This window comes from Amphiura filiformis, chromosome 15 (genome assembly GCF_039555335.1).
Source record: "Amphiura filiformis chromosome 15, Afil_fr2py, whole genome shotgun sequence".
In the NCBI taxonomy this organism is placed as follows: Eukaryota; Metazoa; Echinodermata; class Ophiuroidea; order Amphilepidida; family Amphiuridae; genus Amphiura; species Amphiura filiformis.
The window spans coordinates 49147996-49173584 of NC_092642.1; the positions used below are offsets into that span (position 1 = coordinate 49147996).

The following is a 25589-nucleotide window of genomic DNA, read 5'->3' on the forward strand; positions in this document are numbered from 1 at the left end:
GATTATCAACTATTACTGGGGCGTCATCTCAATCTTAATGCAAAAGTCATGGTATCTTTTTATGCTAAGTGCATACTTAGGAACAGCTTATGTGTAATATATGAACTTCCTGTGTGAGGGTGCTTTGCTTGCTTTTAACAAAAAACTTGACTGATGTTTTGCAATAACAAACTATCAAAAGAGAAATGGTGAAGATTATGCTTATTAAAAGCTTACAATATAATGTGGATGTATAATTGTGGAGATCATGATGATTGAGATGATGACAGTGTGGTGTAGGAAGAGGAGGTGATGGTGATATGGACAACAGTGATGATTATTAAAACAATACAAATGAAGACAATGCCAAATATAATGAGGATTGTGAGTGGATGAAAGCCTATCCTAAACAGTAATAATACCCAGCCCGTGACAATTTGATGCGTTGAGAAAAGTTTTACTTTTAATGCATGCTTTTTCTTTTGATCAAACAAGTGTCACAGCATGTAATGCACCTGGGGGTCTTCCTGGTTGAAGGTATACAGAGATGTGCCACCATTTTGGGGTAGCTTTTCAGCGATTTTTGTATATCAATGGGTAGGTTTTCAGTGGAGACCAATGCATTTGTGTAAAAGTGCCCTTAATAGTGTCCAATTAGGGCAGATTTGGGTGCTTTTTGTGAAAAGTTGGTACACTGATGGGTCAGAAAAACAGCAAAAAGTAGGTATAGAGAAAGTCAGCATCCAAAAGTCTGTGTGGCACATCCCCATACAAATTTTGTTGACGAATCCCCAGGACACCGGGTAATGCAGGCACGTATGAACGTGGAAGCGATCTCAAGCAAAATCAAGCATTTAGTCATTGTGAATGAGGCCCTAAATAATGGAAGTCAAAGAGCACTCAAATTTACATCATGTGCAATGCTAATGCTGTTCTCTCGATTGGTTTATATTAGGATTGGCCAACTTTTTTGATCCCAGGGCCATGTGGCCAATGTCTAATGTATTGGTTGACTGCATGGGATATATATAGGTTCTATATAGATTTGGTCATCAGGGGTAAGTTTTAGGTGTATGTATGCTTAGATACAGGGTCCTTTCACGGTCCTTGAAAGTCCTTGAAAATCCTTGAATTTGAAAACACCTTTTCAAGGCCTCGAAAGTCCTGGAAACAAAAATGTACATTTTAATGTCAATAATCTCTTGTGAACTATGAAAGCTTATGAAACTTTTCCAGGTAATGCATGATGAAGTATCGGAGACAGAGAGCATCAGGAAGAATCTATCCATAGAGAGGATGATAGTTGAAGGCTGTGACATCTTACTAGATGTGCAACAAATGTTTGTCAGACAAGGTATGTATATTGATGGCATGTAGAACTGTATTCATTTTTAAGCAAAGTTGAACACTGATGGCGCTATTTATCTCAAATCTTGTTTGCATCTTTACATTAAAACATCAGAAAAATGGGTAACAAATATTATTAAAAACAGGGAAAATATGACACAACATCCAATGGGGGAATAACACAAGACATATAAACAAACTTAAAAACCTGATGTTTCGAAAAGACAAAACTTCTCAAGGGATAAAATAAGAGACCTGCTCTCAATATAGTGGAGACCAGCTCTTAGTAACAAATAGCAAGGAAATTTTCTTTAAAAAATTATCATGAAATGAAAGGAATGACTCATATTAGTGAACTAAATTACACTTAAAATATATATATATATATAAATAGCACCCTCAATTTGCATACAAATATACAATTTATAGAATAAGAAATATCACAAATAGGCAGAAAAAGATGAAAAATTTGATAAAGAAAGGAAAATCTACTTTAAAAATAGCTGCAAAATATATATGTATATTATTATCAATAAATATCAATAAATGTAATTACTTTTGATCAATAGCTTTGAAGAACCCCAATTACATGTAAAGGTGATATCTTGGGTTAGCTTAATTAGTACAAATCATCAAAAATTTACAGAGAGGACATGAGCTGCAGACAATAGGTGTTTTACTTAAGGCATCTGTTACATTCTGCCCAGAGTATACATTTCTAACACTGCATACTATGGGCAGTAAAGCCAGTAATGCATACTGACCACAGTATGCAGTGTTGGAAAGGTATGACAAAAGCCTGTAAGAGCAATGTTGGCCAGACCCATTGCCAGGGGGCACCCCCATAATAAAAAAAAAAATGACAAAAAGGGGGAAATGTACCCAATAAGATCCAAATTATAAAGAAAAAATTAACAAGGGGCATTTTTTTCATGTTAAACCATTCAAATTAGCCTGAAAATCCATTTTAAGAGGGTATTAATTAAGGTCTACTTTTAACATAAGCAAATTTATTTTGGAAAAAGGTCCACAAAGTGTCACAAAAAGTGGACCAATGTAACATTCAAATCTTCAAACTGCTAAGGTGGTACTACACCCCCTGATAAATTTTGTGACTAATTTTGCATTTTTCTCAAAAAATAACTATACACTGGTAACAAAAGTTATGTATATTATAGGGGCAAGGAATCCAATTCACAAAAATTTCAGCGATTCAAGATAAGCGGTTCATTATATATGTTAAGAAATGAGGTACATATCTAGCGGTACCTATTTTCTTATCATAAATAACGTACCACTTGTCTTGAGTCACTGAAATTCCAGTGTAATAACTGGATTCCTTGCCCCTATAATATACATAACTTTTGTTTGTTACCAGTGTGTTATTATTTTTTTGAGAAAAATGCAAAAATAGTCACAAATTTATCAAGGGATGTAGTACCATCTTAAACATGTACCCTATTCATTTCATTAACCTCCCATTCCACAATAATCACCCACTCAGCGATTTTACTTCACATGATCCGCCATCTCTCCATCATCATATGTGCACGATGCAACTATACATGAATCAAAATAATACGGAACCACTTACACATAAAATCCCTACTTGCAAAAGGGAGCTGTGTGGCAGACTGGTTAAGGTGGTTGCCTTTGGTGCGAGAGGTCACTGGTTAAAATCTCCACAAGTAAAAAAATCTGCTCTCCCTATGGCTCATCTGGAAAATCCATGATAAAAGACCTCATTACAGTTGGTTCCAATCAGGGTAATATGCCCTATTGATGGCTACACATGTCCTGTAAAAATACCCCAACCAGCTATCTACAGCAACCCTCCCAAGTCACTTGTGCCTGGCCTGAAGTTTCATCAGCATTTTCTTCTAGATTTCAGCTGTTTATACCTTGATATGCTGGACATAAAAAAAAATTAAAAAGATAACTGATCTTCCACAAATTTTGTGCGAAGGGTAACTTTGTAAATATGCATGATTAGTTCTCTCTCGGAATTGATGTAATAAATTCCAGTAAAACCCTTCATTATATCAGAGACCTCTTGGACCCAGTTCTACATGGCTATACAATCGATACAAAGGTGACAGATTAACCTGGAATTCCAGATTTTTTTCGTCTGCATGTTTATTTATTTCAGCCGTTTTAGGGCTTTTAGCCCAAATATTATGTGCTTTTTCCTGATTTTTTTTCAGGCTCATAACATGCTCAATCTGAGGCTGCTGACGGACATGTTGATGCTACGTTTACTCTGCACAGTACACATATTGTTAAAGAGGGCTATACTACAGGCCATGTACCTTGTAATGTACAAAAAATAGCCTGCGTTCGGAACAGTAACCTCAGATCGTACTCTGTCTATTCAGGCCTACTTACATTCTTGCTACTTTTACCAGAATAGTAACACAAGCCACATCATTATAAAGAGAATAAGTTGATGAATTCCTGAAATTGATTGTCATATTCTTTACAACAGGTACATTGATTCAAGTAACACACGATAGGACCAAAACAAGTGCCAGGCACAGACTTGGATCTCTGGGACAAAAAGGAGAGAGAAAGTATGAGGGTATCAGACAAGTGTTTCTATTCACAAAACATCTGCTGTTAACATCAAGGACATCAGGAGGAAAGCTACATCTTGCAAAGGTGAGATAAAACCAGTAAGGTTGTAGTCTGTCTCCTCTCAAGTTGAGAATAATGCCATGTTGGATTTGCAGGGCAGATTTGAATTGTGTGTGCTAACCTAATGCCGTGGGGCATATATACACACGCGTGTGATTTGTTCATACACTGGTGACAAAACCGTGTAAATGCACTGATTTGAGTCTACCACTGCAAAATCCAATATGGCATTACTCTCAACTTGAGACGAGACAGGCTATTGACTAGGAGACTCTATAGCTGATAATGAATGGCCAAATATAGACCACTTGACATCATTGTTTATCAACAAAGGCGAGGGACTGGTCTATCGATATGCTTGAATGAACCGTTGCACTGTTCAATGGCTTTCTTGTACTATATGAAATGTGGTGGGCGATTTAAAATGCACATGCCCGGAGCAAACTACACACACTGCAGGGCAAAGAACAATGGAAATTGCCACAATTCGAGCGCATACTGCTGGGCAATGACGTCACATGTCAAGTGATCTATAGTTGATAATGAATGGCCAAGTATAGTTTGGATGTTACAAATGTTGACTAGTCATGAAGATGACAGTATATGTATGCAACATAAAGTATGGCCGAGGGAGGGCAAATACACTGGGGAGTGATACATTCCACCAGATATTAGATCAGTTGATTTTGTTTATATACCTCACATATAGATTTTATCTTCTGATGTGTTAAAAATATATATTTTTCATTTCTGTTAAAGCTTATCTGCTCAGGCCAGGTCCTAGAGACTAGTATTTACCTTGACTAAAAGGATAGTATTTACTTACCAAAGTGCATACCCAGTAGCATTGTAAAGGGGGGCTTCTTACACATTTTGAGCCTCTTGTCATCCGCCCTTGCTTGGTTACACCCACACTTTAAGTTGACCCCAGTGGGCATGGGATATAGTTTTATGTAAAACAGAAGACAAATATCTAAGAGTGAGGTATATAAAGGGTGCCATCTACTGAAGATAGCAATATGTGATAGCACCCATGCATCTAAAAATATCTCCAATGGAGAGTCAATTAAAAATGTATTAAATCTGAAATGTATCTTAAAGGAAATTTGCTGAGGCTTTAAAAATGATGTTAACAATTCGGTTCTTGAGTTATAGCGGAGAATGTCAAAAATCATAAATTCTCTAGATTTGACCAACAACAGCTAATAGACCTATAAAAATTTGAATGTCCTTTTTGAAATTCTCAAACAGTTTCCTATATATGATCCTTAATTCCATTTGTTACAAATATTCTGCATTTTGACCAAAATAAAAAATAAAATATCACAATATGCATTGTAACCTGCTTTTTATGGCACACCCTGTACACTCTGTAAAATGATGTTTCAACATGCAGGTTTTTGGTGTGAATATACAAAGCAGTAGAAATTACAACATCTTGGAACTTGGTATGCCTATGTTGGTATGTCTATGTTCAACAAAAGAAAACACACACTTTTTAACTGAAACTTGTTGTTTTTGATTGGATATGTTTGATTTATTTATGTTGCAGCAAGGTGGCAAGATCCCGTTATTAGATACAGCACTAGTAGAAGATTACGACCCATTTGAAGAGGATGGTGAGTTGAAACAAGTATCAGTACATCTGATTTTTATTGTTGCTACAGGTTAACCCCATGAGAACTACCTGCCGATTGGCCAAAAAGAAGTTTTCATTATCAATTGGCCCAATCAGCAACATTGTTAGAATATAATTTCACCATGCAAAAATATTGGGGTGAATTATTTGCAGAGCTCCATTCTGATGATTGGTGATTAAAGTGAAGATACCATGTAATTGACCAATCAGAGGCAATGTTAGATCGGCAGGTAGTGCTCAGGGGGTTAAATACCTCCTGGGCGATACATGGAAATACGATGATGAACTATTTGTTTAAATTGTGGCATCTCAAAAGACTGCTTAAAAATCACTGAAATTGACCAAGTTATATAGCCAATAAAGTACATTTTGGGTTTTGATGCTTCAAATGGTATATTTTCTCTCATTATATGACATTTTTGTTGTGATATTAACAAAATTCATACGCATGGCTTCAGTTTTTAGTAAATATTCGCCCTACCTAATTGTAACGTTCAGCTAGCTTTGAGGGTGCACTGCCATTTTAAGGTGTTTATGGTTCAGTATGTTAAAACAAGAAAAGTCTCAGGTCAACCTATGTTGTGTTTTTGATTATTTGGCATCTAAATCATCTATTTTTACGTGATATTGGTGCCGTTTAACTGCAAGAGTTCTGAATATGAGAAAATTCTGCCTAAAATTAGCCATCTTCCCATTGAAAACATTGTAATAGATAATCAGTGGTATTTAACATACAGTTGCCTCCAATTTGGTGACAAAATCAATCTTTCCAAACCCACCCCTGATTTTTTATACATATGACCGTCACTGGTTATTACCGCTTATTGATATCATTTTATTTCACTGTCCATACATTCAGGTCTAAGCAAAGATCCTGGACCATCAGAATATGACAATCTAGACTTCAAGCTGATAGTTGACTCCAAGAGTGGTCCACCATTGGTGATTACATTAGTAGCACCAACACATCAAGACAAGGCTGTGTGGACTAGTGATATCAGTCAGGTGAGTCAGACAGGCACAAAGGCCTCGTCCCAATGCCATAGTTCAATAACCTCAATTAAACAATCAGAGAGGAAAATTTGACCTGAAGTTGCGGAGTATGAGTGTGTGTACCCAAATTTTCAAAGGTCATTCAATGAATGTGCAACTGTATTGGGGTTAAAGAACAGAGTGCCCTGATTTATGAGCATGTTGTGGATCCTAGTGAGGAGACATTTCATCATTGTAGTACTTCTAACATTAAATCACATGGAATTTATCAATACCAATTGATTAATTCGTCTAATGACCATGGGCAGTGCCATAACCAGTGTAACATACAGTGGATGCACACCACAAGTGTTGCATGAAAAGATGTAACATATAAATAGCGTTTGCCCTGGGAACCTTTTTCAAGTAAAATAGGGGTTCCTTTTGGAACCCTAAAGCTGTGAAGAACCTTATTTTCACTGCAAGAACCCCATTTAGACTTCTAGCAAACCTTTGAGGGTTCTTCAAGCACACATGGTTCGTGAATGAACCCTATCATCATCATCATCATCATCAGTCAGCTGCAGAGCAGGCGACTACAAGCTTTCTCCAACTAATGCGATCTTGGGCAAGCGAAACAATTTTGTTTGGCTGCAGCATTCCTTCAGTATCTCCCAGGAGGTGCTGGACATACTGTAAGTACAGTGTGTGCGGCCGTCCCGGTTTCCTCTTCCCATGTGGTGGAATATAAAGCGCATATTCTTTCACAGGCTCGCCATCTTCAAGACGCAGTATATGGCCGAGAAATTTGAGTTGATGAATCTTTACTCTGGCAACCAGTGGAGTGGTGTTGGTCAGGTTGTAGATGGTTTCATTTGGAATCCGATCCACACGTTTGATGTTTAACATGACTCTGTAGCAAGATGTTGCAAATGCATTGATCTTGTTTTCCATGTCCTTGTAATTACCCATGACTCGCACCCGTACAGAAAGACAGTAACACACATTGTCTGAAACAGCTTGATTTTTGTTTCGATTGGCAGGGACGGGCTTCTCCACAGGCGTTCCAGTTTCCAGAAAGCTGCCCAGGCTAGTGCTTTTCTTCTTTTAGGTCTCCAACACTAGAGCCCATCTTGGAACCCTATATCATTTTAAAGAACCCGTGAAGAACCTTTTTTTCTAAGAGTGTTGGCTGTTCATCCTGGAGATCATGATTGAATTTATTATTTCTATTGTTTTGTTTGTTTTTATCTGCTCAGTGTATAGACAATCTGCATTACAATGGTTTGTTAGACAGCTCCCTTGAAGAGAGTGGATCTTCTGTACATTTGCCACAATGCATAAAGTAAGTGTCTTTATATACAAAGAAAATTACTATTAAAACCAGTGGCATAGCCAGGGGTTAAGGAAGGGGTGGCCGGCAGCTGTGCCCTGAGAAGTCTTGCCCCTGTGGAATGCTGGCTGCCCTGTTATTTCAAATTTGTCCTCCTTGGAAGTTGCCTAGCCTCGCCTGCCTCGCCCCCTCTTCCCCCTCCCCCCCTCTGACAAAGTCCTGGCTATGCCACTGCTTAAGGCCTGTCTTAAATTGTAACATTAGTACTATAGTATAGTCTAGCACAGATGATCTGCCTGAGTGAAATTTATTAAAAAGACAATTGTATAATATAGTTAATCGAAGCAAACAATCTGATTCCAAATCAACCAGGTTAAAGGTGGCAACTGTGAATTTAAGATACAGGCAAATAGCAACAATTATAATAAGTACTGGCATTATAAATGGGCACCATTTTATGAAGTCCCATCTATATCAAAGGTCAATGCATTATCGTGAGTTCCACTGAGCTTTGAAAAACAGTCAAGTACAAAGTGTCATTAAATGTGGTTCGTTCTGACGATGACCACAAATTCAAAATGTTTTGAAGTGTTTCAAATATTTGACTGGTATTTATTTATTTTTGATGTATGTATTTGTTTGTTTGTTTGTTTGTTTATTCACCAAATTAAACAGAAGTTACTACAACAACAGTAGTCCACCATGGAGCCCTGTTATTAGGTATCCCAAATGTCCATGTTTATATTTTTACAATTTCATATCAAATATATTTTTAAATCTTTCTCTCTCTCTCTCTCCTTTGGTTCCCAAGGTTATAAAACTGACTCTCTAAAATGATTTGATGTCAATATAATAATTAAATTCAATTGAATTTTAGATATATGAAGACCATTTATGTTTCAAGGAAGAAAAAAAAAAAGTCCAAATACACAAATTTAACAGTTAAAACTGTTAAATTTGTGTTAAATGGGTCATATTTTAACAATTTTCTCACATTTGTCGGGAAATTGGCCCAATGTTTTTAATCTTGAGCCAAAATATCACAAAACGTACAAGTCCAGGCTTTGGGTATTGAGATGGATCCCAATTTGAGGTAAAAATTGGATAAATGTGAGTCCCACTACAGCAGATCCTCAGAGTCCTGTGACTCCTGTCCCAACCCAAACCAAACCCGAGTACCTGATAGGCGTACCACAAGATTGAGAGGCAGGAAAAAGCAATCTGTGAGGGCCAGTAACCTTGACTGGTGTCATACAGGTCATTTTTGCTGGATGACCTGCATTGTGGCAGCCACTCAATAAACAGCTCTTTTTAGAGCCACCATTTTATGAATAAACCCTTAATGCTTTGCATGCTAGCCATAGTACTTCAACAATAATAGGAGAGTCCAAGTTTTGAGATATTTTCTGAAAATATCAAGAGCGATCCTAAGAAGTACTGAATCAATACTAGGCTTGTTTGTACTCATTTTAATGCATTTCTCATGCTGATTCCAAATATGGTCATGAAAATTTACAATTCTGAAATTTTTGATTTGAAAAAAATCTGCAGTGGGCACCTGCGTGGAGAGGGTTAAGGACCAGCCTTATATTGTGAAGTCTATCAAATATAAACCATGCTATTCAAAGTTTTATTTTGCAAAGTGAATAGCCATTAATGTTAGATCCAAGATCCCAGCAAACACAAAAACGTTTAAAATAAGTTATATTTTGGCTTTTGGTTTAGGTAAAAACGTTTTAATAACATTAAAATGTCGGGTTATATAAAGGTCATGATAACGTTTTAAAACGTTTTGTATGAAAACACACTACAACAATATTTTGAAATGTTTTCAAAAATGTTATTGTAAACTATTTTTGCTAACATTTTTGCCAAATATTGTGTCAATACTTAAATAACATTATGTTGAAATATTTGAACCCAGCAAACACAGAAATGTTCTTAAAATGTTTTTTTCAAAACTTTTTAATAACATTTAAATGTCGGGTTATATAAAGGTCATGAAAATGTTTTTAAAACGTTATTGAAAATATTTTGGGCAAACATTTTTGCAAAATATTTTTCAACCCCAAAATAACATTCTGTTTAGAATGTTTTGTATCAAGTTTTCAAGAATGTTTTTGGAATGTTATTAAATTGTTTTAATACCATTTATATAACCCGACATTTAAACGTTTTATGTAAAACATCTTTGTTTGATGAGCAAAAAAAAAAAAAAAAATGTTTTTTAAGGCTATGAAAACGTTTTATACTCTTAATATACCCTTTATATAACCCGACATTTAAACGTTTTCTGACAACCTTTTATAACCTTTTGCGAATGATGTCGAAAACGTTTTGTGTTTGCTGGGTCTACTCTCCTGTAGCTTTTAGCTCTGAATAAGTTCCATAATTCTGAAGCCATTTACACTTATATCATAAAGGCCAATACCGAATTTTCTCTAATTATCACTCGGCTGCATTTTCCAAAAGATGAAGGTAATTGTTACAATTATAATTTTCATTGATAAACATCACTACTACCATCTGGAAATGCGGTGCTCCACACACAACGAAGATCAGCAACCAAAATATCAAATATAATGGACATACACATAAACACATAAAAACTTGACAATAGGTGGCTTTGTTTACTAAGATTTTGATGTAAACAGTTGAGGTTTTCAAATTGGGCAGTTAACTGGATAGGTTGTGGGCATAGACGAGAAAGAAACAGACCGTGTGCAACCAGTCAAAGTCCCCATGTATTGTATGATGTAAGTTCTAACAATCATGCCAGTAATAACGCGGTAATTGCGTAGCAGTCTCACCTGTCGCATTTCATGGAACAATCAGCCCTCATTATCGGGTAATGCTGAGACTTTACTTTGACTGGCTGCATGCGGTCTGTTTCTTTCTCGTCTGTAGTTGTACTTAAAAATGGTTGATGAATGGGGCTAATACCCTTAAACCATAAAAATGCATAAAAAAGTATTATATCCCTGGATATAGCTATCCCATCGCCTTTGTACCATCATGTATGCTGCCTTTGTAGTAGATTACCAGATGAGTTATAGACTCGCAGACAGCCCTCAAATTAACCCACGGCACTGACGGCATATTGCCGTGGGTGCCCACCCCCATTGCCGTAATGCCCTCAAAATATGTTCTTTACAGACGGCAGTCACTTGCCGTGCCCTCTAATGAAGTTGCCGTGGGTGCCCTAGCCGGCCAGCCCTGCCCCTTCATTATAAAATCATTAACAAGTACTGGTTAAAACTCCGAAAAATTGTGGAAAATTATAAATCGAAAATCTTGAACACGATCGCTATTTTGAGCATCGTAACCCAGCTATCAATCACAGTAGCTCACAGTATACACATTGTTGTGAATTAATATTCATTACCCCTACGTAAGCTTACATATTCAGCCAATCACATCGGCTTTTATACATTATCTAGTTGCTAGAAATCTGACTTCATTTTCCGATTGGTCAGAGAAATACCTTCAGCATACTATCGACCAATCAGAAACGCTGTTAGTAACTAAGCTAAGCTTCCTCGTGTCGTTAACAAAATCCGAGCGCTGGGCAAATCAATTGATCTCTCGATTAGCAAACATTGACTTCCCATTGCAAACCGATGGCGATACCCTTCAGGTATCGTCTTATCTTGTACATGTGAGCCCATCTCTAGATATGTTTGCACGAAATAGTTTTTATCCCGGCGTATTTGATCAATATTATTACCAAAGTTACAGCTGTTTCATCGCTGTTTCGAGTCAGTTTTGCAGCTCAGAACTAGGGATTGCAAAATTTAAGTAAATTAAACTGTTGATTTTTGATTGCTTTGTATTATTTAAGCAGGTTTTTTGAGCAATCAGGTTAGTTTTAGTGTAAAGTTGAGAGTCGAATTTTACTTTGGTGTCAAATTCAGCTGACAGCAATGCATCTATTCGCTTTTGAAAAATTGCCTTGGTGCCCTTCTCAAATTGTCAACAGTTGCCTTGATGCCCTCTTGAAATATTACAGACTGCTGTGCTGCCTTGCATTTTCAGTGAAAATCCAAGGCAATTATCAACTTGCCCTAAAAAAGTTGCTGTGCCCCTTCAGATCCTTAATTCGAGGGCTGCTTGCAGAGGCTCATAATATTTCTATTACAAAGAAAGTAAGGGCAAAAATGAATAATGGTGTTGTATCAGTACGAACACATTTCAGTTTGGATTTGCATACAATTTGGTATACCTTTATGCCCGGGTGTAAGAAATTACCAAGTGCTATAGTCTCTTGACATGAAAGCACAGTTTCTTATTAGCTTTTTCATTGGTAGAGGTTCTCAATGTGCACAACAGAAGGACATGTGTGGAGCATACAGTTGTTTTGGATTGATAGATCTCGGAACACTGTTAGCAACATTTTCATTAAAAAAGTATAGGTTACATTTATTAGAGGAGGCTGGGTGTTAATATGAGCGAATACAGTATATGTAAACGGCGCACTATGGAAAGTGCATTTGACAAAATATCAAAGAAAGAGAGACAGTTTATTTTCCCTACGCATCGTGGGTCTTTTTGATCTTCTCGGTGGATATAGTCTTGATTATAATTATAATTCATCAATCTTTCAATATTTATTTCATTATGTAATCAATTTGATCAAGCATGGGTTTGTATGCTGAGATATTATTTGTATGGAATGTTTTCCTTTTCTTTTGTTACTTTTTAAAAGTTTCGTTTGCTTTTGATATATTTATTTGGTGAATGTACTGTTTATTTTCTTATGTTGGTATACTTTTATTTCATTCTACATTTTATATGGTAAAAGGTTGCATTTTATAACCATAACAGTGGAGACTACATCCATTGAAATCAATACTTAGCTCATGAAATCCACCGTTCAATATCAAGTATTCTATTACCTCAGCAATAATGGGTCAAGCGCAGTAACACATTCTACGCACAGCATTACGCAACGTTACGGCGTGCAATATTTCCGCGATCACGCTGTCACTTAACGCGTCAGACGCTCCCACCTTGAAGTAAACAACTTAAAATATTTGTGCCAAAAAATGATATTTTCTCTTTAAATCGCACTATTTTCTGGTAATAGAATAGAAATAAAGGGTGCAGCATTATCTTTACATAAATAATGTGTCCTCGGCAGTAAAACGTATAAATAAGTTTTTACTGCCTCGGACACATTATTTGGGTAAAAGGATAAAGCATTACCCTTTATTTCTTAAGTATAACATTTACATACAAGTAACTCATATTTATTTTATTCATAGTAATGTGGAAAGATTGAAGAAGGGACATTATATGGGTTTCCTGGCATGCCTATGGATGTTTTATGCTCATAAATAGCTTATGATTATATGAACATGTTAATCTCCATATTTTTCACATTTGTCTTAATAAATAAACACTACACTCCTTATACCTTCAATGTACATGCCTTAACCCCCGGACACTACTTTTCATCTAACAGCATTTATGATTGGTTGATAACTTGAAATGCTCATTTCAATTGCCAATTATGACTAGGCTATTTATGGTCAAACTTGCATTTGCAGATGATCTTATTAATACCCTCCTTGATTGGTTCAAAATTAGACGCAATATTCATTTTGGCCAATCAGCAGGTAGTTCTCATGGGGTTAAACATAAACACGTTCAATTGTTATGCTGTATTCTTTGCAGCGATGCAGCTATATAGATGTTTTTACAATCAAACAACTTTCTGTTTTCATTTTCATCTTCATTTTTTAACTTACTAGCCTCAAAAGTGATCTTAGTTAAGGAGCTTGTAAAAAGATTAAGCATGCACGGACAACAACAATGGCATTTTTTTTTTTTTTTTTTCTTTCCTCATTACTTTCTTTTGTTGGTCCATATTTTTTTTTTCAATTTTCAAGTATATAACTTTTGATTTTAAAGTTAAGACAACTTATTAAGATGATAAAAAAAGCAACATAACTCACCTTTATAAGTTGTTGTATTATTCTACCACTTGGAACCTTCCAAGAATGCGCCGAAAAAAGATTGCACCTATTAGCAATGCCAATTTTGCATTGTAAAAAAAAGCAAAAAACTCCTGCCTTGTTAATTCATGAAAATCTTTCGTACGAGAACCAAAAAATTAATTTCATGCAGCCTTAAAATAATATACACAATACATTAATATTTCCTGCAAGGTAATATTATATAGACCACTTGACATGTGACGTCATTGCCCGGCAGTATTTGCATACGCATCGTAGTTTGCTCAGGGCATGTGCATTTTAAATCACCCACCACATTTCATATAGTACAAGAAAGCCATTGAACTGTGTAGCGGTTCGTTCAAGCATATCGATAGACCAGTCCCTCGCCTTTGTTGTTTAACAATGATGTCAAGTGGTCTATAGAAAACTTGTAGTGATGTTGTATGTTTGTTGCTAATTCATTGCATTTTAAGTCTAACATACCATATTTTGTGTACTACCAATGCTAAAGGTCTGATCCACGCTCTTCAAGGATGACCACGATATCCGATTTAGCAAGATACTCAACTCCTGTAAAGTGCCTCAGATACGCTATGCCACCTTGGACAGGCTCCTGGAGAGATTGACAGATTTGCGGTTTCTCAGCATTGACTTTTTGAACACGTTCCTGTTGACGTATAGGGTGTTTACAAACTGGCAGGCTATTCTTGACACATTGAAACAAGTGTACAGGAATCCAGACACAGTAGAAGGGTTACTCAAGTAAGTCACACATCACTATGGACCACAATGGCCTCATCCCAATGGCATAGTTCAATAACCTCAACTAAACAATCATAGTGCAAAATATGACCTCAAGTTGCAGAGTATGAGTTTTTGTACCCAAATTTTCAAAGGTCATTCAATGAATGTGCAAATGTATTGGGGTTAGAGAACTGTGCCCTGATAGATGAACATGTTGTGTTTCCTAGTGCATGCAATTGGCTATTTCATTTAAAATCCACACTACCCTTTTGGAAGAATTTGGAAATACCTTCCATAGGGGGAGTATGAATTTAAAATGGAATGGACAAATAGGCAGTTCCATAGAAACTTGCCCTTCCTCAGTGGAAGATTCAGGTTGAATTTTTCTCACAGGGTGTCTGACATTCAATTAGAGCTGTCTAATGTGTTCATTCCATTTGAAATTCATACTCCCCCTGTGGAAGATATTTCCAAAATCTGCCACATGGGTAGTGTGCATTTTAAATAGAATAGCCCAGTTGCTGGAAAAAGCCACTGCAATCTTGGACAGAATTAAACTCGCCACAATCCTCAATTAGTTAGTAGGGCATAAACGGAAGATTGATTCATCCTGTGCCGATCAGAGAAAAAGAGTCACAGAAAATGGCGAAAAGTGGTACTTTTTTGCATGGCAAAAAACAACTTTTTTAGAAACTTGATAGGCATTGTGGACATGGCACCTTCAGGAAAAAAAGTTGGAGATGGTTTATATTTTTAAAGGTGCAAACTTAAGCATAAGGCACGCTGTTTTCAGAAACTTTCAGAAACTCGATCATCACAACACTTGTTGTAAACAAACCATGCCCGAGTTTGATTGACGTCAAAGACGCAAACTAGTCTTTTTAATTCTTGCTACGATTGTAGAATTGTTGTTTTTAGTATCTAATATCATGTCATAAAGGATAGGCATGCCCACATGTCCATCCTCTATGACACCAATGTAGAGATTTTTTATTATAAGTAACTCTATCTGCAATTCACATCATTCAATGTAAGCAATTGTAAACTCTGACCATTGGGAGGGCGAGTTAGCGCAGTGATAATTCCCTCGCTTTGCACCACTGAGGTCCCGGGTTCAAGCCCCGGCGCGGCCCAAGGACTTATGTGCACTTGGTTTATCCCGATCCATGCTCGCTCTCGCAGGTTTTCTCCGGGATCTCCGGTTTCCTCCTGCTTTCAAAATCGGTGATTAGTTGTTTCGTTATCAAAAACTTCCTTCACCCAATGGAATTTGGGGAGCTGCAGAAAATGGGTGGATGTTACAATCTAAGTTCGGATAGGTTTGCGCCGGGTTCGGCTGCAACTAGCCTAGTTGATGCGATCTGATTGTGATGATTCACCACGCAAGCGAAATTACAGCGCTTTGAATCCTCTGGAAAAAGCGCTATATAAATTCCGAAATTTATTTTATTTATTATTTTTAGACAAATATACAGACAATTCACCAGCAGGCAAAGTTCCTGTGCTTTGTATGTTGAGAATTCTTGCATATTCATGAGGGCCGATCATTTGATCATGCATGCCTATAACAAATCATGCTAGTATTGCGTGCCTAGAGCATATTGCATTACTTCAAGCTTACTCCAAGGCTATAAATATGTGTGTAGTAGTTTCATCTCTCACTTCATGGAACCATTGGCCCTCATTAATGGCTGATGCTGGGATTTTGCCTGTTGGTCTGTTTCTCTTTAGTTTATGGTGGTGACAATTCATGTCTCTTCAATAAGGGACTTTTTAAAAATACATAGATGACAATTCACCTTCTTTGAGGACACAGTGGCTCAGTAGTTACAGCCTTGGACTCATAATCTGAGAGCTTGCTCGACATACGTGGGTTCAAGTCCCTATCCCACCACCATGTTGCACCCTTGGGCAAGGCGCTTTGCCTCGCTTGCTTCACCCAACCCAGGTGCAATGGGAAGCTGGGGTAGTCACAGTCATTGTACTGATGAACCCTGCGTCATTTGTAGGCAGAAAACATGGTTCTGACATATTCTAAATTATGACGGCGGAATAAATGTAAAGCGCTTTGAGGCTGTTTATGGCATAAAGCGCTATATAAATATCTGTATATATTTGTTTATCTCTTTAGCGTGCAACCACCACAGAGTCCAACCAAGTTGTTGGAAGATATCAACGAACAAGATGGCCTTGGGGTTGTACAGCTTCAACCTGCTCCCCCCTCAAGTCCACGACAAGCCATCAGACATCGGGCCAGCATCACAGTAACAGGGTCATACCCAGAGGGTCATAGTATTACAGTGACTGAAACAAAACCCAGGTCACACACGGTGACAGAGACGATGAAACCGAGGGCTCATAGTACGGCATCTACAGGGTATATTAGAGGATTTGAATCTGGTGCTAGGATGCATCCATTTAGAAGAAGTTTCAAGAAATGTAAGTTATTAGTTTTCTTCTTTACTCAGTAAATTATAAAATTGATACTGTCTTTTAATGTGGGAGGTACTACCGATGATTCCAGAAAATACAGCACTAATTTTTAATTAGAAAAATATTATCTTGTTTTGCCAAATGAAATGGCTAAATCCTAATCTTTTGGTTAGTTCTACCTGGCAATAAAGACACACAAAAAAAGTTTGTTTCCTGTGGAAGGTCTGAAAACCAAAATGTTTAAAAATTATTTTTGAGTCAACATTATTGAGTCAACATTTATGGCAACATAATGCCTCAAATCACATATATTTAATATCAAATCATTGCAGAGTAGGTTTGTAATAAAAAATTATAAATTGAGAAAAAAAATGATTGATTTTAGTAGGATTTATTGATTTTTATATTTGTAAAACAATATGTACAAGAAAAATATCATTTGAAAACAAAATGGTGTTCATTTTTCACTTGGAAATTAAAATTTCTGGATTTCTTGAATAAAAGAAAACTGCAGTAAGATTGCCCCAAAAATGAAATGCCCACACCCTACAGAACACAAAATTAATTGTTAAAATTTTATTTATTTATTTTTATTTTTTGTGTTTTTTTGCAAAAATAATAAGAAAAAGTCTAGGGTGGGGCCTATTTTTAGGGTCAGCCAGGTCACACCAATCAAACAATTTTTTAGACCTAATTATGCACAAATTATGACAACCATGATGTTAAACATTTTCTTATTTTTGTATTTTCTCATAAAATTCCACACAGCCTCTGAAAAGCTGTCTGAAGATAACGACAGAAAGGAGAACAACATCGACCTTTCACCACCTGTATCACCCCCCTACAATGCTGCCTTGACACCCCCTCCTAGTCCGCGGTGCTCAGATCACCTCTCGCCTAAACGTGGCATGCTGCCTACTAGCCATTCAGCTCCTAATATTGCTGCACTTGCCAGGGCTGCAGCTAAGGCAGGTAGGTAGGACATACGGCTATTCCACACTCCCTCTGTGGAAGATTTAGCTGATGTCTTCCACAGTGGGAGTATGAGTTTTGAATACAATAGACAAATGGGTAACTTCCATTTGAAATACTCACTCCAGCTGTGGAAGATATAGGTATAGCCATAATACAGGGGGAGAATGGGGTTTAAAATGATTAGCCCTGACTGATTACATTTGAAAAACATACTCCTCCTGTAGAAGATATTTCCTAAATCTTCCACAGGGGTAGTGTGGATTTCAACTGGAACAGCCCATTGAGTGCACACAAAAGTGTATCCGAGTTGTTGGAAGGTGGTAGGTACATCTTGCAGTGAAATATATATATATATAAAGTTGTTGATCAGTCACAGGAAAACATGGGCAGTTGTTTGCTTGATTCATTGTAGAGAGCATAGTAAAATTGAAACCAGAGTTTCAATCTCTACATAAAACTAGCATACAAAATTACAAATAATACTTTGACATTATGCCAGTGGCATGTCCAGGGGGGCTTTGGGGGCCGAAGCCCCACGCACTTTGTTCAAAATCATGTAAAACCAGCCGGGTTTTTTTTGGCGATTTTAGCCATTAAGCCCCCCGCATAACTTTGAAAGCCCCTCTGAGCCCCTTGCTGGAAAAGATCCTGGACACGCCAGTGGAAATACTGTGTTGGTTTTAATTTTGGATGACAACTGCAATGATTTCATGTGGCAGGTCATATAATATTGTATATGATGTCCATGTATCTTCTTTGCCCTCCTTTCCAGTGCTTTATCTTGACCTTTTTTGTCTTTTTTCTTGAAATCTCTCCCTTTACCCACAATCTCTCTCACCCCCTCTTTCTCCATTGGAACTAAGCTTTTTCTCCCTCTCTTTCTTCCTATGCTCTCCCTCTCTCTTTCTGTCTCTCTCTCCGTTGCTCATGTTGTGTGTTGTGTACGTGTCTCTGCAAGACTCTCTCCCTCTGTCCTTCACTTCTGCACTGTTTATTCCAAGATGTGTAGCTCTTATATACCTACTTTCCCTCAAGTTAATGTCACAGTCTGAGAACAACAGGATTGGACTCACTATGGACTCACTATGGACCACAATGGCCTCATCCGAATGGCATCATTCAATAACCTCAGTTAAACAATCATAGTGTAAAATTTGACCTCAAGTTGCAGAGTATGAGTTTTTGAACCCAAATTTTCAAAAGTCATTCAATGAATGTGCAAATGTATTGGGGTTAAAGAACTGTGCCTTGATAGATGAGCATGTTGTGGATCCTAGTGACTACTCTAGTTGAAGTCCTACATAGAAGAAATGACTTTAATTTTCCACACAGGGAGTGGGAATTTCAAATGGAGTCATTAGTCAGTGGGAATTTCAAATGGGGTCACCGAGATAGATGACTCCATTTGAAATATACACCCCTTGTGTGTGAGATAGGTAACTCCATTTGAAGCATACACCCCCTGTGTGTGAGATTAAGGTCATGTCTTCCTGGGGGGGGGAGGGTAAGGATTTGAACTGGAATAGCCCATTGCTGTTACATCTATGCTACACAACTTTTGAGTTAGAATTTGATGTGTGGTTGACTGAATCTGAAGACCAAATGTAATATGTTATTGAGAACCTTGTAGTTTTCCGGCTGTGGATTTCATATGTGATCCAATCTGATCCAACTAGGCCAAAGCATGACAACCCCATGAGAACTACCTGCCGATTGGCCAAAAAGAAGTTTTCATTATCAATTGGACCAATCAGTAACATTGTTAGAATAATTTCACCACACAAAAAAATTAGGATGAATTATTTCCAAAGCTCCATTCTGATTGGTGATTAAAGTGAAGATATTATGTAATTGACCAATCAGAGGCAATGTTAGATCGGCAGGTAGTGCACAGGGGGTTAAAGTTCAGTTCTTATCATCATCAACTTGCTCAGTAACATTACAAGCCTTACTATGCCAACTTTTTTTTGTATTGCCTTTATTCCCTATTGTTGTGTATCTCAATTTCACTATTGCCAACTTTGGCTTGGTTGGATCAGTCCATATGGTGATGCTGACTGTTTTAATGCTCTGTGTGCTAGCCATAGGCTTCAACGTAGAAAGTCAAAGTTTTGAGATATTTCCTCAAAATATCAAGAGCTATTTTAAGAACCACTGAACCAATACTAGGCTTGTTTGTACTCATTTTAATGGATTTTTCATACTGATTCCAAATATGGTCATGCAAATTTACAATTCTGAAATTTTTGAATTCTGGAAAAAATTTTGAAACTTTTTGTCTGCAGTCGACATGCACCTGCATGGAATCAGTTATTAATCTTTTAATCTGTTATCATGATCCTTTTTGGAATTTGTTTCATCGGAAAGTGTCATAATTATGCATGCAATATTTGCATCTTTAGAATAATAAATGTAATGCAATGTCTCAGTCAGCATCACCTTATAACCCTTGACTTGACCTCCGACACCAATCCTTCATATCTGTTGTGTCCCCAGATCCTCAGTGTCCACCATCACCCAGAGAAAGAAGTGCCACTCATTTTCAGTTCAGCTCATCACCTCCGAGTACCTGCGTGACCGCAGGCGTAGTGGTTACCTCATCACGGATGTCCACTCGCCGGTCCAGTTCGTCCACTGCTGCGGCGGCTTTTGCAGCTGCTACTGCTGGGTGTAGTAATCCACAGGATTTTAAGTTACAGTCTAATCTGAACAAGAAGAGAAGGTTTAAAAGTAAGTAGTGAAATGGAAGAGTAAAGATGAGTTAATATGTTATCAACATTGTCAACATGTCAACATAATAATATTAATACTCACTGTAGAAGAAGACAGGTAATAGTTACCCTGTATTCTATGCATGCCCTTTTGTTGCCTTGCACCTTGAAGTGACTGGCATTGTATATATCTGTGGACCTCATATGAATGCAGGAAAGATGTATCTTGATGTGTCATCTTTAAGGGGATACTACACCCCTGGCCAATTTTGTGCCTATTTTTGCATTTTTCTCAAAAATTATAGCGCATTGGTGACGGGTACAATATGTATATTATAGGGGCAAAGACTACAACTACTGCACTGAAAATTCAGCAACTCAAGGCAAGTAGTTATTAATTTATTATTCAAATATTGGTTTTCCCTCATTTTTGACTGTAACTCCACAACTGTTGTCTGTGCTGAAATAAAATTTCCAGTGCAGTAGTTGCAGTCCTTGCCCTATAATATACATATCTTACTTGTCACCAATGCGCTATAATTTTTGAGAAAATGCAAGAATAGGCACAAAATTGGCCAGGGGTGTAGTACCCCTTAAATACTGTAATAATATTGTAACACTGCAAATAGATTGAGATTAACACCATGCTGGATTTTGCTGTAACAGTTTCAGAGATAATAATGATCTTTAAATGATTCTTCAAGGGATCCACAATCTTGGGCGAAAATCGTTGGGACAGATGATGTTTAAAGATCAAATTCCTGTGAATTGAACATGACGCTGAAAATACATGATAGGTTTCATAGGTCATATTATGTATTTGTTTACTCCTCTCCCCCTCCCCCCGAAACAATGTTGGAGCACAGATTGAGCTCAACCACTGTCCACTATTTTTCACCATTCAACATTGAATAAGGGGAGCGGGGATGCGTGAAATAAACAAACTATCCTAATATTGATAACGTGAATTTGCATATATCTTTATATTAAAAGTAAAAGGATTGACAAGTTTATAAAACCGTGTATATAAAAAGATGGCCAATTTATTAATCTAGTCATAGCTGAAAGAATGATCAAAATCGAACAACACGTTTAGGAGATATGGTCATATTTATGATATTAATGTTGTACTTCAACATTGAATAAGGGAGTGGGGAAGAGTGAAATCAACAATCGGTGCCAAGCTATTCGCGAGGGATTGCAGATGCAAGAGTCATTGATACCAACTAGCTCAAAGGATTGAAATAACAGGACAAAATTGAGTCCACAAGTACTCAGAAGCTACTATTCTTATGAGTATACATCTTTGAACCACTCACAGCAAAAATTATTTCTTTTTAATCAGCAGCACTCACCTCCTTTTCTTTCATACTTTCAGGAGGAAAATTGCAAAGCTGTTTGAGTAAAGAGGTGATCAGCTCAGCAGCTACTGTGCGAGTTATCAATGTCATCCGGCACTGGGTGTCCAAGTTTTCCCAAGATTTTGAGGCTACGGAGGATCTTAGAGAGGCTGTTACAGACTTCTTGGAAGAAATTGCCAGTAATCCAAATTTGTTGCCTACAGAACACAGAGGTGCAGCTGCAATATTAAGGTATGTGATCTTGAGGTTTATTGACATGATTAGAATTTATAAAGCCAGGTCCATACTTGGGCTAAGTGGAGCAGATCCCATCATCATCATCAGTCGGTTGCAGAACAGGTGACTACAAGCTTTCTCCAACGATTGCAATTTTGGGCAAGGGAAACCATTTGTTTGGCTGCAGCATCCCTTCAGTATCTCCCAGGAGGTGCTGGACATACTGTAAGTACAGTGTGCACGGCCATCTTGGTTTCCTCTTCCCGTATGGTGGAATATAAAGGGCATATGGGAGCAGATCCCAAAATGAGAAAATTCTGAGGATCGGTTCATGAAATTTCAGTCATATTTGCAGGGTGTGCCAACTTTCCAGAATTGCACGGCATGGGATATTAAACAGGGAAATATTGACAGAAATATTGTTTGCAGACTAAAATTGTTAATGATTTTTTTTTCGCTTGGGGCTTGAGAATTAAAAAAGTGTGAGGGTACAAAAAAATTGAGTTTTAACTTCCTTGGCATGAGAAAGTGCCCAAATGCATGAGACTCAAGCTGGATGAATGAGAGTTGGCAAAAGATATTTTCCATTTTCTACTTGGAATTCCGTGAAATTTTTCTATTTTCCAAAAAAACAGAAACTTTAGGCTTTATCATATAGCCATTTGTGACACGATCTGGTCCATGGGGCCAAAGGCGGCAAATTTGAAACTGAGATAAAGGTAAAAATGTGGAGTAAAAAAACCCAATAAAATACATAAGAAAATAGACATTAAAAGCTTCGTAACTTTAGAACCAAGTTTGCTAGACCTTTGGTGTTTTCAGTAAATTATAGCCTATTGTATGTATAATGTAATAATTACAGTAACTCAATTATCAAAAATGCCTCCTTTGGCCCTCATGGACCAGATCGTGTCACATAAAAAAATAGCCATTTGTACTGTAAATGCCAACATTTGTAGCCGGGTTTGATTGCATGCACTTGATGTTGTCAGCATCATGTCTCCTTTCTATAGGCAAGTCAATGATGAAACTGACCGTTCACCAGCCATGCAAGAGTTTATACGATTCATACCAAACCATTCTTCACCGGAGGACTCATTTGAAACCTTATCTGTGCTGGAACTAGCAGAGCAGCTCACATATATCGACCATAAACTCTTCAAGGCAATTCCATTTTGGTAAGTTGTGTTAATAACTAAAATAGACAATCTTAAATTGAAATCGCAGAGTTGAACCTCTGCAGTATGCACCTTTGCGATAGGTATTCATAAGGCCTAAAAAAAATTGTTTGATTGGTGTAACATGAAAACAAAATTAGGGTAGGTCGGATGGCATTTTTGTTTAAAAAAATTTTTTACACACATTTTAAGTTGAAATTTTTAAATTTTTAAAATTTTAATCTTTTTTTATTTTTTCTATTCATTTTTTGCAAAAAACTAAGAAAAAAAAAGTCTAAGGTCGGGCCTATTTTTAAGGTCGATCGGGTTACGCCAATCAAACAATTTTTTTTAGGCCTAATGCAAGCTGTGGTAAAAAGTACACTCGACAGCAAGCTTGAGGCTATTTTATAAAAGGCACTTTCTGAAATGCCCAAAGTAGCATCAGTTGATAACACCAAGTGCTATCTTCAGTAGATAACATTCAGTAATATCTTCAGTTGATAACACCCAGTGCTATCTTCAGTGGATAACACTCAATAATATCATCACACCCTGTTGTATAAATAACACTCAATAATATCTTCAGTTGGCAATACCCAGTGTTATCTTCAGTAGGTAACATTCAGTAATATCTTCATTCGATAACACCCAGTGTTATCTTCAGTAGAAAACACTCAATAATATCTTCAGTTGATAACACCTAGTGCTTTCTTCAGTAGATAACACTCAGTAATATCTTCACTTGATAACACACTTTGCTATCTTCAGTAGATAACATTCAGTAATATCTACAGTTGATAACACCCATTGCTGTCTTCAGTAGATAACACTCAATAATATCTACAGTTGATAACACACTGTGTTATCTTCAGTAGATAACACTCAATAATATCTACAGTTGGTAACACACAGTGCTATCTTCAGTAGATAACATTCAGTAATATCTTCAGTTGGTAACACCCATTGCTGTCTTCAGTAGATAACACTCAATAATATCTACAGTTGATAACACACTGTGTTATCTTCAGTAGATAACACTCAATAATATCTACAGTTGGTAACACCCAGTGCTATCTTCAGTAGATACCACTCAGTAATATCTACAGTTGATAACACCCAGTGCTATCTTCAGTAGATAGCACTCAATAATATCTACAGTTGGTAACACCCAGTGCTATCTTAAGTAGATAACACACTATGCTATATTCAGTAGGTAACATTCAGTAATATCTTCAGTTGGTAACACCCATTGCTGTCTTCAGTAGATAACACTCAGTAATATCTTCACTTGATAACACACTTTGCTATCTTCAGTAGATAACACTCAATAATATCTATAGTTGGTAACACCCAGTGCTATCTTCAGTAGATAACACTCAGTAATATCTTCACTTGATAACACACTTTGCTATCTTCAGTAGATAACATTCAGTAATATCTGTAGTTGGTAACACCCAGTGCTATCTTCAATAGATAACACACTATGCTATATTCAGTAGGTAACATTCAGTAATATCTTCAGTTGGTAACACCCATTGCTGTCTTCAGTAGATAACACTCAGTAATATCTTCACTTGATAACACACTTTGCTATCTTCAGTAGATAACACTCACTAATATCTACAGTTGGTAACACCCATTGCTATCTTCAGTAGATAACACTCAATATCTTCAGTTGGTAACACCCAGTGCTATCTTCAATAGATAACACACTATGCTATATTCAGTAGGTAATATTCAGTAATATCTTCAGTTGGTAACACCCATTGCTGTCTTCAGTAGATAACACTCAGTAATATCTTCACTTGATAACACACTTTGCTATCTTCAGTAGATAACACTCAATAATATCTTCACTTGATAACACACTTTGCTATCTTCAGTAGATAACACTCACTAATATCTACAGTTGGTAACACCCAGTGCTATCTTCAGTAGATAACACTCAATATCTTCAGTTGGTAACACCCAGTGCTATCTTCAATAGATAACACACTATGCTATATTCAGTAGGTAACATTCAGTAATATCTTCAGTTGATAACACCCAGTGCTATCTTCAGTGGATAACACTCAATATCTTCAGTTGGTAACACCCATTGCTATCTTCAGTAGATAACACTCAG

At 37.0% G+C, this 25589-nt stretch overlaps 1 protein-coding gene across 1 annotated transcript in view; it reads left to right on the forward strand.

The window, feature by feature from the left end:
• Nucleotides 1-25589, forward strand: part of LOC140171767 (ras-specific guanine nucleotide-releasing factor 2-like) — a 340945-nt gene that overhangs the window by 308794 nt on the left and 6562 nt on the right. Inside the window, 11 exon segments of the mRNA XM_072195087.1 lie at nt 1216-1333; nt 3812-3984; nt 5513-5579; nt 6459-6604; nt 7831-7920; nt 14376-14626; nt 16740-17047; nt 17810-18013; nt 20513-20746; nt 22106-22319; nt 23318-23482. Coding sequence (XP_072051188.1) covers nt 1216-1333; nt 3812-3984; nt 5513-5579; nt 6459-6604; nt 7831-7920; nt 14376-14626; nt 16740-17047; nt 17810-18013; nt 20513-20746; nt 22106-22319; nt 23318-23482 — 1970 coding nt within the window.